This window comes from Rhododendron vialii, chromosome 4a, assembly GCF_030253575.1.
Source record: "Rhododendron vialii isolate Sample 1 chromosome 4a, ASM3025357v1".
Taxonomy (NCBI): domain Eukaryota; kingdom Viridiplantae; phylum Streptophyta; class Magnoliopsida; order Ericales; family Ericaceae; genus Rhododendron; species Rhododendron vialii.
Window position 1 is genome coordinate 7,867,009 of NC_080560.1, and position 16,251 is coordinate 7,883,259.

At 37.1% G+C, this 16,251-nt stretch overlaps 1 protein-coding gene across 2 annotated transcripts; it reads left to right on the top strand.

Annotated features, from left to right (window-relative positions):
• The first annotated feature begins 947 nt into the window (after window positions 1-947).
• LOC131323004 (probable tyrosine-protein phosphatase DSP4) lies at window positions 948-5,353 on the top strand. 2 transcript variants are annotated; one of them, XM_058354612.1, is made up of 6 exons: window positions 985-1,497; window positions 2,080-2,173; window positions 3,249-3,284; window positions 4,477-4,534; window positions 4,636-4,679; window positions 4,770-5,353. In XM_058354612.1, exons 1-6 carry the CDS (start codon window positions 1,253-1,255, stop codon window positions 4,953-4,955), a joined length of 663 nt encoding a protein of 220 aa, XP_058210595.1. In that variant the 5' UTR covers window positions 985-1,252; the 3' UTR covers window positions 4,956-5,353. The 2 variants fall into 2 exon arrangements, with proteins under 2 accessions (XP_058210596.1, XP_058210595.1); XM_058354613.1 differs by lacking the exon at window positions 3,249-3,284 and having other exon boundaries at window positions 948-1,497.
• Window positions 5,354-16,251: the final 10,898 nt, after the last annotated feature.

A 16,251-nucleotide genomic window follows, 5' to 3' on the forward strand; every position in this document is an offset into this window, starting at 1 on the left:
CACTTTCAAAACTAAATTCTTCTCAACAAGAGAGGAACGAAAAGCGAAATAAAATCTTTAAAGTAATAAAAAAAAATCAATAAAAACATTGTCAATTATTATAATCTTCAACTGCTTAATTTTCCTTTATAAATATATATGACTCAAGGTTTTTGAGCTTTTTAACTTACTTTTGTCGAGACAAGCTGGAAAATTGAACTTTTAAAAATCAAGAAAAAAGTCTGAAATACATAAACAGTACTCCAAAAATTGAACGAAATTGAACAGCTGCCGCAAAGTGCTTCTCTTCTTCTTCCTCTTTTCTTTACCTTTTTTTTTTTTTCCCAAAAGCAGGACCACAACGTTTTTACCGTCTACAGTCAAAGAAAATACAATGATTCATATAAAATTAATACTATATATAAACTTTTTCCATTCATTCGTTCTCTTTCACACTAGAAATTAGATACTCGATGTCCCAATCCCTTCATAATTAATATATTTAAACTTATACATTTATTTATGTCTCTGTAGAATCGCAACTAAATGTATGGGTCCACGTAAATATACCCGGAAGGTCAAGAACTATTAAATTAATTACTTACCTCACACACCTTTTTTTTATTTTGGGTCACATCTTGAGTTCGAAAAGAGAGAAATAAAAATCTCTGATAAATTCTCTGGTTCCGACATTAATAGTATTTCTTTAACCCAACCGAAAAAAGAAAATACTCGAGATGCAAAGAAACTACCCCGAACATCTTACACACATGATAACCGCAAGATTCCGTTCGTTTGGGGTTTTAAATTTTGGATTCTAATTATTATCCTATTTCTTTCTAATTATTACTCTCATTTTTTCTCTCTATCTCCCTTTAATTATTACATTTATTTTCAATCATTAATCTATTTTTCTCTATACTCATTTTCTACAAATTTAAATCCAAAATCTCAAAACGAGGCGGTACAAGTGATTGCTTGCTGCCGTTCTCTTTTCATCTTTGACTCTCTCTCTCTCTCTCTCTCTCTCTCTCTCTCTCTCTAATTTCCAGATATTGACATATACACGCATATACCATCGACTGCACGCCACCACCACCTCCTCCCCTCTCTCCGGCCCCCACCTATACACACACACACACAGAGTGATACACCCTATATATATCTCCCTCCTATCAACCGTCGAAAAAGTTCACAAGTATCACGCACAGCACAGAATCCACAGAACTCTCTCTCTCTCTCTCTCCTCTCTGCATTTATTGCAAATTAAGTTATGAAAGTAGCCGAAGTCCGAGGAGGCGACGACATGTGCAGAACAATCGAAGTCGCCATGGTAGAGCCACAAGTCACGCCGGTCACGAAGCTCTCGCCGCTGCCGGCCATGGAGGACGACGGCGGGGAAGACTTTCATATTCCCCCGCTGAATTTCTCGTTGGTCGATACCGGCATTTTCAGGTCCGGGTTCCCCAACACCGCCAACTTCTCCTTCCTCCAATCCATCGGCCTCCGCTCCATCATGTAAGTAGTAGTACACATCGAGATGTAAGCAAGCTGACTCGAACTTTTAAATTATAAATACAAATGGCCTATATTTGTTTGAAATTCTATTAGCAAAGTAATCAAATTTGAACCAGCCTAATTAGTCTAATGTAATAGGTGTTCACTCTAAAAATTACAAAATTCACTCTTTTAAATAGCAGAATCGATTTCGAGACGGATATTATCCGAACACAAATGTGCCTGCAACTGTTTGATGCGCGTGGATTCCAATGTTTGTATTCAAATTTGTGTTTGGACATCTGTGTCCAAATCATTTGTGTTACTCTTCAGTCTTTAAACAGTGCGCGGTTAGCATTTTATGGTGATGATACTAGACTATTTTTCTCGGCGAATAACCTTAGTAAAGGATTTTGCCCCAAAAGTGTGTATAGAATATAGATAATCATAAAGTGTGCTTTTGGGTGGAGTCACGAGCACTGTGTTTGTTTTTGTGTGTGTGTGTGTGTGTGTGTGTGTGAGAGAGAGAGAGAGAGAGAGAGAGAGAGAGAGAGAGAGAGAGAGAGAGAGAGAATTGACGAATTTAGGGTTTTGGTAATGCAGATATCTTTGCCCGGAACCTTATCCGGAGACCAACGCCCATTTCGTGAAGTCCAACGGGATACGGTTATTTCAGTTCGGGATCGAAGGGTGTAAGGTACACTTTTTGTAATTTTTTTTTGGTCATTCCCTTGTTTTTGTTAACTAATTTGATATTAAATTTATGCAATTAGTTTTTTTTTTTCCCCTTCTTGTTTTTATTCAGTTTGATTTGTTTTGTTTTGTTATCGCTATTGGAAATCTGAATTGGCTTTTGAATTTGTTGCACGGTATGATTGTTATAATGCTGTTCACTTCAATCATGTGAATAGATGTTGTAAGTTATAATGGAATTCCTATATGAGAAATGTATCTTTTCGTTTCTTGCCAATATTGTATACATAAGTTGGGTATTAAAAGGGCGAATTAGTTGGTTAACAATCAAAGGGATTCGACGTCTTCTCTTCATAGACCCCATACCTTCCTCTTGGAAGCCAAGGATACAACGAGATGGGCTAAGAGCCATCTTGTTGGGAGACTAAAATCTTTCTCAAACCAAACATCTTAACCCACTGAATTACCCGTTTACTAATTACATACGAAACTAGATAATATCACGTTCATGAAATCTATTCTAATGTAGAAAGGGAAAGCACCCATTCGGTGTCTTCTTTTTTGTCATTGTTTCTACTTTACATCTTTCCAAATTACCCATTGAATGAATGTATATTTTCATGTAGTGTACCACCCACGTTCAATAACTGACTCAGTACATGTACAACTCATAATTGCACCATTCAAAAAAAAAAAAGAACTACCTATTCAAAAATCAAAAGGATATAACCCTGTATTGAAGTGCACAAATATTGTGTGCACACCTTCTATTACTTGTAAAATGTAAAATGCTAACACAAATATCGTCATATAATCTGTATGAAGATATCATTATTTTTTTTTTCCTTACATACACGAACACACTCAAATGACATGTGCTCTTTTCCAACAGATGCATTGTACAAACCAACGTATCTCCATGCGTTGGTATGCCATCGCAATTTGACAACCTGATGTTTATTCAGGGAAAAAAGAGCCATTTCATTTTTTGTATATTTGTACTTCATTTTCTAATTTTTTTTTCCTTTTCAATGGTTATGTCATTGTTTTTGTGCTGTTCGCATGCTTTTCAAATTCAGTACTCTACTTTTGGAGTTAAAGTTGAAAGAAAGCAGGTTAGTGCCTTTTCCTAATATTTTAAACTTTGGATCAACTTGGTGCACAATGTACTACTTTTATTGGTTACATGACTTAGTGATGCGTTAAATCTGCTACCAACTTGCCTTAAAATTAGGATTTGCCGACTCTCAACTTTACTCATTGCACTTGCATATGGAAAGCTGCTCGCGACAATTCCTGTATTATTGCAACTGCACTGCTCATGTTTGTGCATATGTCCATTCGGTCTTGGTTGCTTTTTGTCCTAATTCGTTGGCCTTTAGTACTAGTTTTATCTTGCTGTATTGGTAGAGTTATCAAGTTTCCACCTGTATTCAGTTGCTTATTTGTTCTCCATCCATATGTTCTACCAATCACCTGTCATGCTGTTGTTTGATATTTTCTATTGATTTATGACATATATTCTTTTTCCAGACTTGGCTTTGATGATATTCGATGTGAATGGTTAAAATAATGAGTGTAGAGAAAATTGTTGTGAAATATCCCTAGACCGCGTTCTCCAGAAAGTAGTGCGTGTGTGGGTGTGTGTTGTTGAGCAAAATTTTGATCGAATCGTTTGTGTTTTAGTGTAATTTGTGTGTCCATTTCTATCAAAAATTTCCATTCAAAATTTAGTGATGAGTTTCATAGGCTGCTGCCTCTGTGCTATCTCCTTTATTATTTTTGATAACTCAGGTGTCTGGGTCAGCTTACGCGTACCTTGACTAATCCTTGGGGCCTACTTTAGCATCTACTTGTGGAGAGCTCAATTAAAGCCGGATCAAAGCTCCATATTGATTGGCCACAAAGAAGTTGACACACAATACTTGGGAGGGAGCAACCCCTAAGTCCTAGGCCTTCACCACCGGACCAACTCCTTGGGGTTGTTATCTCCGTTATTATTACTTGTCCAATGCGTTCTATTTCCTTACTAGTTTGCTCCGACTTAACACTGGGTTTAGTATTGTTCTTTGGTGATTGCAATTTCGGTTTGTTGGAATGGTAGAGTTACGGTGTAGGCTTCGGGTGCTTGGCTCATCTTAAATTACTGTTGCTCATAATTTTAAGGGCATAGACGCCATATGAGCTGACATTTGTGAGTAAAGTCATAATTGTGAAAAGTACCAGTTGCATAATATAGCATTGCTTGAATGGCGTAAACTGTTCTGCCTCTGATCAAATAATTGATACATGAATTTGTTTATGCAGGAACCTTTTGTCAACATTCCTGAGGATACCATTCGTGAAGCACTAAAAGTCGTCCTTGGTACCGTAATTGCTAATACTTGATGCAGACTCTGTCATCCAATTTAGAGTCTAATCGATTGGGGCTTCAGTAATACTAACTCTTGCTATCCTGCAATGCAGATGTAAAGAATCATCCACTTTTGATCCACTGCAATCGCGGGAAGGTACGCTATATGCTGGGGTTTTCTCTGATCTCATCACTTATTTTCCGGTAGTAAGACTTTTCTTAACTGCTAATAACCCGATTATTTCAGCACCGAACTGGTTGTGTAGTGGGGTGCTTGAGGAAATTGCAGAGGTGGTGCTTATCCTCTGTATTTGACGAGTACCAGCGGTTTGCGGCTGCCAAAGCTAGGATTTCCGATCAGAGGTTCATGGAGTTGTTCGACGTTTCTACCTTTAAGCATCCGCCAATTTCGCTTTCATGTTCAAAGAGGTAAACTGTGGACCAAAGTAACCCTTCAAAAGGCGTTTGCTTCCACCATTTGATTCCTTGGAAGAGCGTCTTAGTTCCTGCTTTGGATTGGAATAAATTGGAAAAGAAGAGGATTTTTCTGGAATGCATTTCAGCAGCAAAAAGGAATGATCTTTTGTTTTCCTTCTGATGATAATAAGAGGCATTAACCAGCATATCTTGCGTTCGGCTCTCTCGAATGTTCTTCCCTTCCCATTGTTTACTTAGTATTCATTGCTACTGTCACTATTATTGGATCTACTTAATTCTCATAGTATCAATTGATGAAAGGATAAGTATTCGACAAACCAACTTGATTTATATTTGTAAAGAAATAGAACGATTTACACGGGAATTGTTTATAAGATGCATACGTTCAAGCCACAGGACAGATTTGATGCGTTGAAAATGTGTGGTTACCTTGCTCATGGACAGTAGAATTGGTTACCCAAATTAGTCGTTTTTTGGGCCAAACATCGAGTTATAAAAAAAAAGGTGTACGCCTAGTTAATTTGATTGGGATTACTTTGAGTTATAGTGACTAATAGTTATATGCATTTGAAGATTACAATCTCCGTCTTCTCAAATAGAGAATCGATCATCCTCTCCATCCTCTAAATATAGAGGACCAAAATCCATCCTCTCAAAAGAGAAGAGATATAGAGGATGGATTAGAGCTTTCCCATACTCTCAAATGGAGTTTTATGCTTATGCTCTCCCATGCTCTTAAGACTCTCTCTCTCTACTTTCAGAGCACATAAATAGTATATTCCCTCCTCCAAAAATTATTCAATACTTTCGGAGTATATGAATAGTATACTCTCTTCTCTCACATAAACATGTGGGGCTCACACAAAGGACAAATATAGGATCCATATGTTATATGAGAGGAGGAAGTATACTGTTCATATACTCTGAAAGTATTGAATAATTACTCCTCTGTCTCTCTCTCCACAAAATGCCTGTCTACATATATAGTACTCCTTTCAAGCCTTTTTTATCCCTGTTATCATCACCTTTCTATCCCTTATCCTTGTTTTTCAACCACTATTGGCAAGTTGGTACTTGGTACCATCCTCTTTGAAAGATGGGGGTCCCTATCTACATGATACAGCTACCCATATAAATGACATGACGAACTTCCAGTAACCCCCAATTGCCAATTGGATTGCACCCGGAAAGGCATAACTATATCTAAGGTCCCCAATACATTCTGTTTATTAAAAAGTTTACATCTAAAAGGAGTCATTCTAATATATATTCATGAAAATGCCAGTCATCTAGAACAACCCAAAGGATCTGCACTATCAGTGGCGGAGGGAGCCTAGGCCCAGTGGGATCCGATCGATATTAGAATAAAGCATGCCTATATCTCTATTTGAGAGTACCAAACTACTCTAACCAGAATTGCCAAGCTATCACTATTGGTAAAGTTCACGTCTCTCCTCCCTGGTGGCCTAGGTTCGAGCCCCATGAAAGGCGGGGTTTGGAGTTTTAGGGCTATGGATAGCCTCGATTTGATCCCCCGTTGACTAACATCCCACTAACCACCACTAGCTATACAATGTTGGCAAAAAAAAAAAAAAATACTCCAACCCATCCTCTCAACATTCCTCTATTTAAGAGTATTTGATTTTGATCTTCTATATTTAGAGCATGAGAGAAGTATTGAGGATCATCTCTATATTACTATTCACCATTTTAAATGAAATCCTAGTCCTTAAGAGCTTTTGTTTATAAATTTTTGTACCAACAATATCTTCATGAGAGTATCAACATAAGGAATTTTATGTTCACAAAGTTATTTTAGAGACAAAAATAGAAGATTAATTTCCTCTATAATCACTTTATGATTAAAAAATTGTATTTTAATACTTTCAAATAGAGCATTGGGTTGGAAATGCTGTTAGGCAATATTTGACAAGGGTTGTAGGGTGGTGGATTGGAATAGGGGGTGACTATTCGTAGCCCCGTATTTTCTTCCATAACCCATTAAAAATTTTCAATTATACTCGACAGTTAGTTACCGAAATTGAGATACATTTTCAGCATACAATTACCGAAATATAATATTTTTTTCAACAGTTATTTACAGAAAATGTATGTTTGGCAGTTGTTTACCGGAGGTTGAACATATTTTCAACATGTAGTTACCGAAATATAATCTTGTTTTCAACAGTTATTTACCAAAATGTTATGTGTGATTTTCAACAACTATTTACCGAAATCTAGTGGGCTAAGGGAGAAAATACGGGGCTGCGAATAGTGCTTGCTCGACCAAAGTGCGTCGTAATAAAGAGCGCCCCAAGCGTAGGGCTAGGTCAGTTATAGCATAATAAACTCGGAAGTCCGAGGTCGAATCCATAGGGAGCCAATAGAGCTAGGCCGGAAGGTTTGATTTACGAAGGGTTTTTTGACGTTAGGACCGCCAACCTTTAGATTTGGCGTTGAGACGGCCAACTTTTGAGTAATGATAATTCTAATTACCAAGAAGACTAGAAAATGGAATTTGACAGGAAATTAAAGCGGCAAGGTCTAGGGGTTCATTCCGCCCATAACTTAGGTCGTTCAATGCTTCTCTTTGATAACTCAAGTGAGAGTCATTGTCATTTGATCCCACTCTGAAGATTTAACCATGAAAATCAAGTTTAACTCATACAACGGGGTTTGGAAATTGATGAAAACTCGTTTAGGCATTTTATCGAACACAAAGAGAGCCATGGTTCTAAGCATTGGGTGTGCCAAAAAAAACTTGTCTACACCCAATCAAAGAAGTTAACATCTCTAGGTTTAGAGTCTAGACCAAAGATTAGAGCTTAACAAGTTCTTTGAGGCATTTTTGCAAACACTTAGAGTGACATAGCTCCAAGCATTATATGTGGCAAGAGATCAAGTCATTGCCTACACATAATCAAAGAGGTTAACAACCCTAGGTTTTGTTACATAAAAATGAACTTAATCCATTCACAAACCACATTAAGCACAAGAAATGAGAGAAACCATTAAACTACCTAGATCATGGGGTAGAAATTACCCCATGACCAAGCCTTGAACACTACTCACCCTTAGTGGGTGTAAATATGAAGGGAAATGAGGAGAGATACGAAAACATTCACAAAAACGAAAATAAAAACTAGATTAAAAAAGATCTTGAGTTAACTTACAACTTTAATGAAGAACACAAGCCTCCAAACCCTAGAAATCAACCTCCTTTGAAGAGAGAGTGAGAGCTAAGGAGAGGAGGGAGGTAGAGAGAGAAGTGAAATTGAAGGATAACCTACTAAAATGAGGTTAGAAAGCATTTATAGGCCCTCAAAGTCGGGTTACAAAGGTCCAAAATACCCCCAAGTCAAAGTGCAGTCGGGTACAAAAATGCAGATTTTTCCCAGGTTGTACCGGTACCATGAAACCCCGGTATCGGTACAAGTCTTGTTTCTCAGCATTTTGGACCAAATCTGTCCGAGTTGTACAGGTACCACAGATCCGCGGTACCGGTACATTGCTGGCAGAAAACTTCCAAATTGTTTTCTTCTTTCCAACGGCCCCTTTGATGCCCCGAATAGCCTTCGACCCTTCTTTACATGCTCCTTGGGACTCGGTGGCGGGATGCCACATGGTCTTGACTCTTTGGATGATCCCGGATTGATTTCCTTGGCGTTCAAAACGTCTTTTTTCCACATTTTTACCTATAACTCACAAAAACACAACGTCCGTGCAATATCATCTAAATAAAGCAAGTTACGCACGTGAGAGTGACAAAATAGGGATCGATAAGCCCATTTATTTACACTATTGAGGGCTTATCAAATAGTCACCCCCTTGGAATATAGTCCAGTCCAGACTTGCTATAATTGAAAGTCCGATTTGCCCCCACATATTTTCGTACATTGCACTAATGCCCTCATTTTGTCTCTTGCTGATTCTTCTTTTTTTTCTTCAACTATATGTATTTCCTTTATCTTTATTAATAGAATATTAAAAAAAAAAGGAAAATTTATAGAAATGGTCCTTCTAATTTGACCTGAGTCTCATTTTCGTCCTCTAAGTATCAATTGCAACTCTTTTGACCTTCAAACTTGGTTTTCGTATCAAATTAGTCCAACTGATAACGTCTGTTAGCCAAACTGGACGGAAAAAATCAAATTGAGAGCAGACGTCATCAATTGGACCATTTTTGTACTAACTGCAACGTCCAAACTGTCATCAATCTTTCTTTTTTTTTGTCCACTTTGGCTGTCAAAAGTTATCAATTGAATCAAATTGGTACAAAACCAAACTTGAAGGTCAAAAGAGTTGTAATTGATACTTAGAGAACAAAAATGAGACTCGGATGAAACTAGAAAGACATTTATATAAATTTCCCTAAAAAGAGTTAGTAATATTGTTTTGAAAGATTAAATTATGTTGGCAATCTTTTTCGTCTTTCTTTCTAGAAAAAAATATTGACTGTCATAATTTTCTTAGAAATTTTCGGTGAAATATCCTCTATGTTTTATACTCCCTCTGTCCCAAAATGAATGATAATTTTTGAAACTCGTGTCATTTTTCGTCACTTATATCTTTCAATCAATCATGTTTTTCATGAATTTGAAAACTTTGTATAATAAAACTAATCGAGAACTATCAAATAAGATCTATATTGCATATTTTTTTTAAATCCAATTTGAAAGATTTAAGAAATTTAAATTGGCACGAATATCAAAAATTAACATCCAATTTGGGACGGAAGGAGTATATGGATAGTTGTTGAGGATTCCGGCAAGTGAAATTCGATATTGAAAGTGCAAGTCGATAAATATGATAGGGGAGAGTGGAGCTGAGCCATGGATTACCATATGGCCCATACGATTGAAACAGGCCCGCAAAAATTGATCAAGGGATATAACTGGGTCGAGCCCAACCTTTTAGAATCCAACTAGATGGGCTGTAGGAGCACGAGTACCATGCCCGTCGTTTGAGATTGAAACATGCCTTCGCGGGGGCACACGGGTATCATGGCCATTGGTTGTCAACTAGAGAACTAAAATTACAAATATGTGCAAGCCATGAAAGCAAGGGCAAATCCAACTGAAGGGCAAAATTCGAAAAATTGGGCAAATGTTGGTAAGCCGTTTCAAATCACCCTCCCGTTCTTATTACTAAAGGGTTGGGATATATACAAAAATTGCGTTGGCTTAGAGGACTAGGAATTGAATAAAATCCGCTATGATTATGATTGTTAGGTTATTTTACCGAATTCTAACTCTGCATACAAATACACATACTCACTCATAAATGTGCTGGTTCCATATGCACTGCAATTATCAATGAGTGTGACATCCACCACACTTGTGAGTGTGTGTATTTGTTTGGAGTACTATTTTTCTCTTAACTTGATTATCCTTTTTTTTTAATGAAAGAATCATCAGTTTGAATCATAAAAAAGAATCATCAGTTTGAATCACAAAAAAAAGTCAAGATATTTCGAATTCTTTGTTGACATGGACAAAGTCAAGGGAAACCTCTGAAATTATTTTAATATTGGACCTTGGACATATAATAGTTCCGAATCGAATTTCTTTAGAAAGAAGATCTTTTGTCTTGTGGTAGCCTGCTCCAATTCCCTTACGAAGCTTTCATTATTGGGTTAGTGTTCGGCTCCGAAGTGGCTCAAGGACTGAGCGGGAGTGCCAGGACTTATCGCGTCCAACGTAAAGGACTAAGTGTCCCTTTTTCTGACTTCGAATCTGTGAGGCCGATAGTGCTGCAACCTAAGGACTGGATTGCAGTGAAGGTCCGTGGTTTTGCCTCTACGAGCGAGGACTTAATAATTTCCTAACCGTGTAGGAAAAGAAGTAACAACGTAGAATAACTATATTATATCGTAATAATAAAGTTGGGGATACAAGAGAGATATAAATAACTTTATTATGTCGTAATAACAAAATTAGGGTACAAGAGAGATAGAAATGAGGGAGAAATGAGATAATTGCTTCGCTAGGAAGGCTTTGGTTTTAAGTGTTGAGTATGATTGGTGTGGGAACCTTTTTTTTTTTCTTTGCTTCTAGTATTTATAAGCCACGGCATTGCATGCAAAAGGATTTGCTGGCCTTCATCTCGTGTTGACACGTGTCCCATGTAACTCCTCCGCTTGTGCATTTCATGGGATAATGGGTAGTTGCTATAAGTTGGCCATGTAATTCTCTTTATCGTGGGGAGTTACTGGGAGTTGCCAAAGATCATGGGCCACCTCATTCCCTTTTTTTGTGGGCATTAACAAATAATGGGCTAATTTGACTAAGTCAAATAGCCATGTGGCAACCATTCCCATTTCTTCGTTCTTTTGCTCCTCATGGGTCTTTATCATGATAATGAGCCTTGTGAATACAAAGCCTTATTCACTGATTGGGCCTTGACTTGAACTTATAATTAATATGACCCATGGTCCCTGATCTCAAAGCATAGCCAGATCGGATTAAAACTAACCGGGCTCAATCAAAACTATCTTGGCTCATTAATTTTAATCCAATACATCTCTACTTTTTGGCCCAATTTAATTAAGCAACAATTAAATAGCCCTCCAACGCTTGCCCAGAATTGGGTGTCAAAAACGATTGTAAACAATTAGCCATACACTTCACATGTTTCTAGTACACTGGCTAATTGTTAGGAAATCTAATTAAGGACCCGTTTAGGATGTTTAAACAATCGATCTCTAAAAAACATTTATATACTATTTTGTACCCTTTTGGAGATTTTTTCCCTCCAAGAATGTTTAAGCAATCAAATGTTTCCACACAAAAAAAAAAGGGGGATTCTAGTAGTATTTTTTTTCCCTCTTACATTAATCATGACTAGATGAACCACAAAATTAGAAAGGGATTACATTTTGAAAAGATTCCTTCAAAACGAAATACTGGAAAAGAAACTTTTTCCCAGTCTTTGGTATATTTCCTTAACTACGATCATGTTTTTTTCCTTATATCTTTTTGATTTGCCTATGCAGACGAACCGATGAAACGGAGTATTTTAACTAGAAGTTGAAATAAGTTAATACTCCAGTACATATACATATGAACGCATGATATTCGTTGATCTGTTATTTATTCTGACTTATGACAAGGGCTTCCCTAGAATAGACCTAGATTGACATTAAGCCTTCATGCCTTAAAAAATGTGTTCTTTTCTTGCCATTGAACTTCTCGTCAAATTCTAGGGTCCGACCAGCTTAACCATAATCATTTTAACTACTTGAAATAAAGAGAGTTCTCCAAAAAAAATCAGAAATCCTATTGGTACCGACGGGTACCATAGGGAAAATGTACCGACGGCCGCCGGACGGCCGTCTCCGGCCACCGTACGGCCGATCCGAGCCGTCCAAAAATTTTAAAAAATAAAATCGAGTGGGCCTACGCGAGAATCAATGGCATCCGAGGTGTGTAGGGTACTTGATCCGAGCACCCATTTTTCGTGTATATTTGTATATACGTGTATATACACGAAAAAGGGGTGCTCGGATCAAGTACTCTACACACCTCGGATGCCATTGATTCCCACGTAGGCCCACTCGGTTTTATTTTTTAAAATTTTTGGACGGCTCGGATCGGCCGTCCGGTGGCCGGAGACGGCCGTCCGGTGGCCGTCGGTACATTTTCCCTATGGTACCGTCGGTACCAATAGCACTACTCAAAAAAAATTGTCGAACTCTGAAAAAGTAGTTTACCCAACAAAATGAAAAAGATGTGAGAATTTTATTCGTTTCTTTAAATAAATAAATAAATAAAAACTTAATCATTGTTTTTGTCATCCTAACGTCATCATCATGATATGGGAGTTAGGTCCCCAAGACGGCCCCAACGAGCTTTCAATTTGCGTCCCGAAAAGGAAAGGAATTTCCTCATCTCACCAACCTCACCAACCCCCAAGAGATTACAATAAATCTATAAGGACAGACGGTCCCATATTGAAATCGTACAAAAGGCCGTGTCGGGCCATCTTTATTTACCGGACGGTCGATTCAAATCGTCCAAAAATTTTATAAAAAAAATGAGGAAGTCTTCGTGGGAATCAACGGCATCCGATATATATAAAAAATAAGGTGCTTGGATGGTTTGGATCGACTGTCCGGTAGCCGGAGATAACCCGGCGCGGCCGTCAGTGCGATTTTAGTATGGGGACCGTCGGTCCCTATATAGCACTACTAAAGAGATTATAGTCACTTGTGGAACCCTGTTGTTCTCATCCGAGTTGTGGACGGTTCAAAATTTTTGTCTTAATCGAACAGAACTCAGTCGTTCATTTATTCATTACCGATATAAAATTTGAGTCGTCCATTACCGAAATTGGACGGTTCGGATGGAAACAATACCTACGGGAACAATCACATATTTTTGGAATTCACATACTTTGTGGTGGGACTATATGTAAGGTAAGAGAAACACTTATTTACAAAGGGTTCCGTAAATAAGTTTTTAAGAAGCAAATCGCGGACGTCCAAAAGTGTTTTGAACGGTCTGGATTAAAAACAAATTATTATTAGTCAGAAATATTTATTATCGGCCAAAATTTAAAAACGTATCTCAATTATTGATTGCAAAAATGGACAGGTGAGATCAAACGACTCCATAAATAACCTATTTACAGCAGCTCCGTGAATAAATCTATTTTGTAAGATAAGGTGTCAAGTAGTCCAACCGAAAAGTCTGAGGTTCCTACACGTGGAGTGTTTAGATCGGCCACCTATACATGTCGGATGCCGTTGATTTTTGCGTAAGCCCACTCTTTTTTCTTTTTTTTTAAACTTTTGGACGACTCGGATCATCCGTAGGGTGGCCGGAATGGGCCCGGAGAGCTGTCGGGAATTCGGTCGGGATTTCCCCATCGGGGAACTGTAGCACCACTCTAGTCCAACTCCAACTCACCAATAAGCGGGTCCACATTATTAATGGTTTCTAGCCGCCCCCCGCAAATCCTATCTGTCCCAAGCTAGTAAATGCCAACAAACCCACCAAACCCCACTTTTGATAAATCGTATCCTCAAAAGAAAAATGCGCTCATTTTGTCATTCTTTTTTTTTTTTTAACGTCATTTCTCTATAAGTGTATTTTTAGTGCAAAAATACACTTACAGGGGAGTGGTATTAACAAAAAAAAAAGAAAAATGAAAAGAAAAAATGGAAAATGAGGAATGAAAAGCCAAATATCTTTGACAACTGTTCAATATGGAGTACTTTTGTAAAGGCGATTGAATATTGAGAAAAACTTCTTGACGGAGTAACTCGTAAATAAAATTTATGGCGCTCAATTGCGTGTGTTCAGAAGTGCTTTGGACAGACCGAATTGAAAATCAATTTTGCCCTGTTAAAATTAATTGTTACCTTTTAAAATTAATAAGTAGGTCTCAATTATTGATTATCGAAATGAACAGCCAGGGGTTATTCTCTCTTGAATATTTTGCTTCTACAAAAATCAGTGGCCGTGTTTTCCTAATCATAATTGGGAAAAAAAAACAAACAAACGAACGAACAAATGTAATAGACATGGCCATGCATTCAATTGAAAGGACACTTGAACAAGGGAATATGCTTGTGGTGGCGGATGGGTTCGGTAGTGGCTATGGGGTGATGTTGCGGCGGTCTTTAGTTACGGCAGAGGCAGACGTTTTTGGATTCTCTGGTTTTGTTTGGAGCTTGATCTGGTATTAACAGGGTCCAAGGCACGTTGATCCAAAGTCGGTTCGGCTCCTTTGGCGTTTCTCATATTTCGGTGCTGGGGGCAGAGCGTTTGCAGACAACACCAATGTTGCTCGGTGTTTCTGTGGAGTGGTGTCTTGTTTTCTGTTAGGGTTGGGGGATTGAGTTGGTTTTTCTTTTTGGACTTTTGTTCTTTTTTTTGGTGTTCCTAGATTTCTCTCCGTTTGTGAGACTTCTTTCACCCTTGCGTGGGTGGTTCTGTTACTTTCTGCTGTGCTCCTCCTGTTTGGAGTTGAGGGTTCAGTTGGAGTTGGGTGTAGTCTTTGGACGGAATCCCCTCCTTTTGATTTCTTGATCATTGTTTAGGAATTGAGTTTTTTCTTGATGTTCTGTTCTCTTGATCAATAATATTACTATGTTAGCATTGTGGAAAAAAAAAAAAGAAGTAATATGCTTGGTTAATCTAGATTTAGGATTTTTGAGGGGGAATGATTTTGTCACTCATTTTTTTGCTAATATCATTCCCCTGCAAATATATTTTTGCATCAAAAATATATTTTATAAAAAATAATATTAATAAAAAAAAGTGACAAAATCAGCCGCTTTTTTTAGAGATGAATTAATTTTAACTTTACAACGATGTCAGGCAGAACACAGAAAACAGAAAACGACATAAGCAATAACATAAGGACAGGCAAAACACAGAAAACGACATAAGCAGGAGTAGCATCATTGGGCTTCTTTACACTGTTGACATTAGTTTTGTAAGTAATAACAAAACTAACATAATCATTTCAAAAAAAAAACAAAACCAAAACTAACATAAAAATAATACTCCTACTTGGTGATAATAAAATGGAAGCGGAAAGAGCACCAAAACTAACATAAAAAGTGAGTGACTTATTTTTTTTGACCCTATTCAATTTTTTTTTGCATTTGTATATTTTGTGTCAAACTTCTGTGACTTATTGATTGTCTCGACGAGAGGAATCGGAAAAGTAAAAATTTTGATCGAAACTCATAATTTTTTGAATAAAGACAAAAATAAGTCAATAAGCTAGATAATTTTTTTTTACTTATCTTTGTCTTTTTAAAAAAAATTATTAGTTTCAATAAAAAAAAAATTTACTTTTCCGATTCGTCTCACCGAAACGAATCAATAAGTCACAAAAGTTTGATGTAAAACTAACAAATGCGATTTTAATAAAAACAAAAAAAAAGTTAATGTTTGACTTTTCAATCCAAATCACCCCGATAAAAATAATACTTGGCGGACACTTCCTCCTCTTTACAATTTTGGGGCTCCTTTCCGCTTCTAAGTATTATTACCAGTATTCTTTAAACTCTTTTGTGTACCACAGTATACAAGACTAATCATATGTGCTAAACTTATTATTGCTCTTACATTTTGTATAGCGAAAGTAATTTTTTGCACTTTCTTTCATGATAATATGGCACTTTATTTTTTTTCTTTTTGAAATTTTTGTGTGTATTTTTACAAAAAGATAAGTTTTTATAAATTATTGATTCTTCTCAACGAGATGAATCAAAAAAGTAAAAAGCAATGGTCCAACATTAATTTTTTTTGATTAAAAGACAAAAATTTGCCGCG

What these genes read in the sequence shown, in the direction of transcription:
- LOC131323004 (XM_058354612.1), top strand. Translation starts at nt 1,253, where the DNA reads ATGAAAGTAGCCGAAGTCCGAGGAGGCGACGACATGTGCAGAACAATC. An exon ending in TCGGGATCGAAGGGTGTAAG is followed by an intron (nt 2,174 to 3,248) that starts GTACACTTTTTG and finishes TTTCAAATTCAG; the next exon opens with TACTCTACTTTTGGAGTTAA. An exon ending in AGCACTAAAAGTCGTCCTTG is followed by an intron (nt 4,535 to 4,635) that starts GTACCGTAATTG and finishes CCTGCAATGCAG; the next exon opens with ATGTAAAGAATCATCCACTT.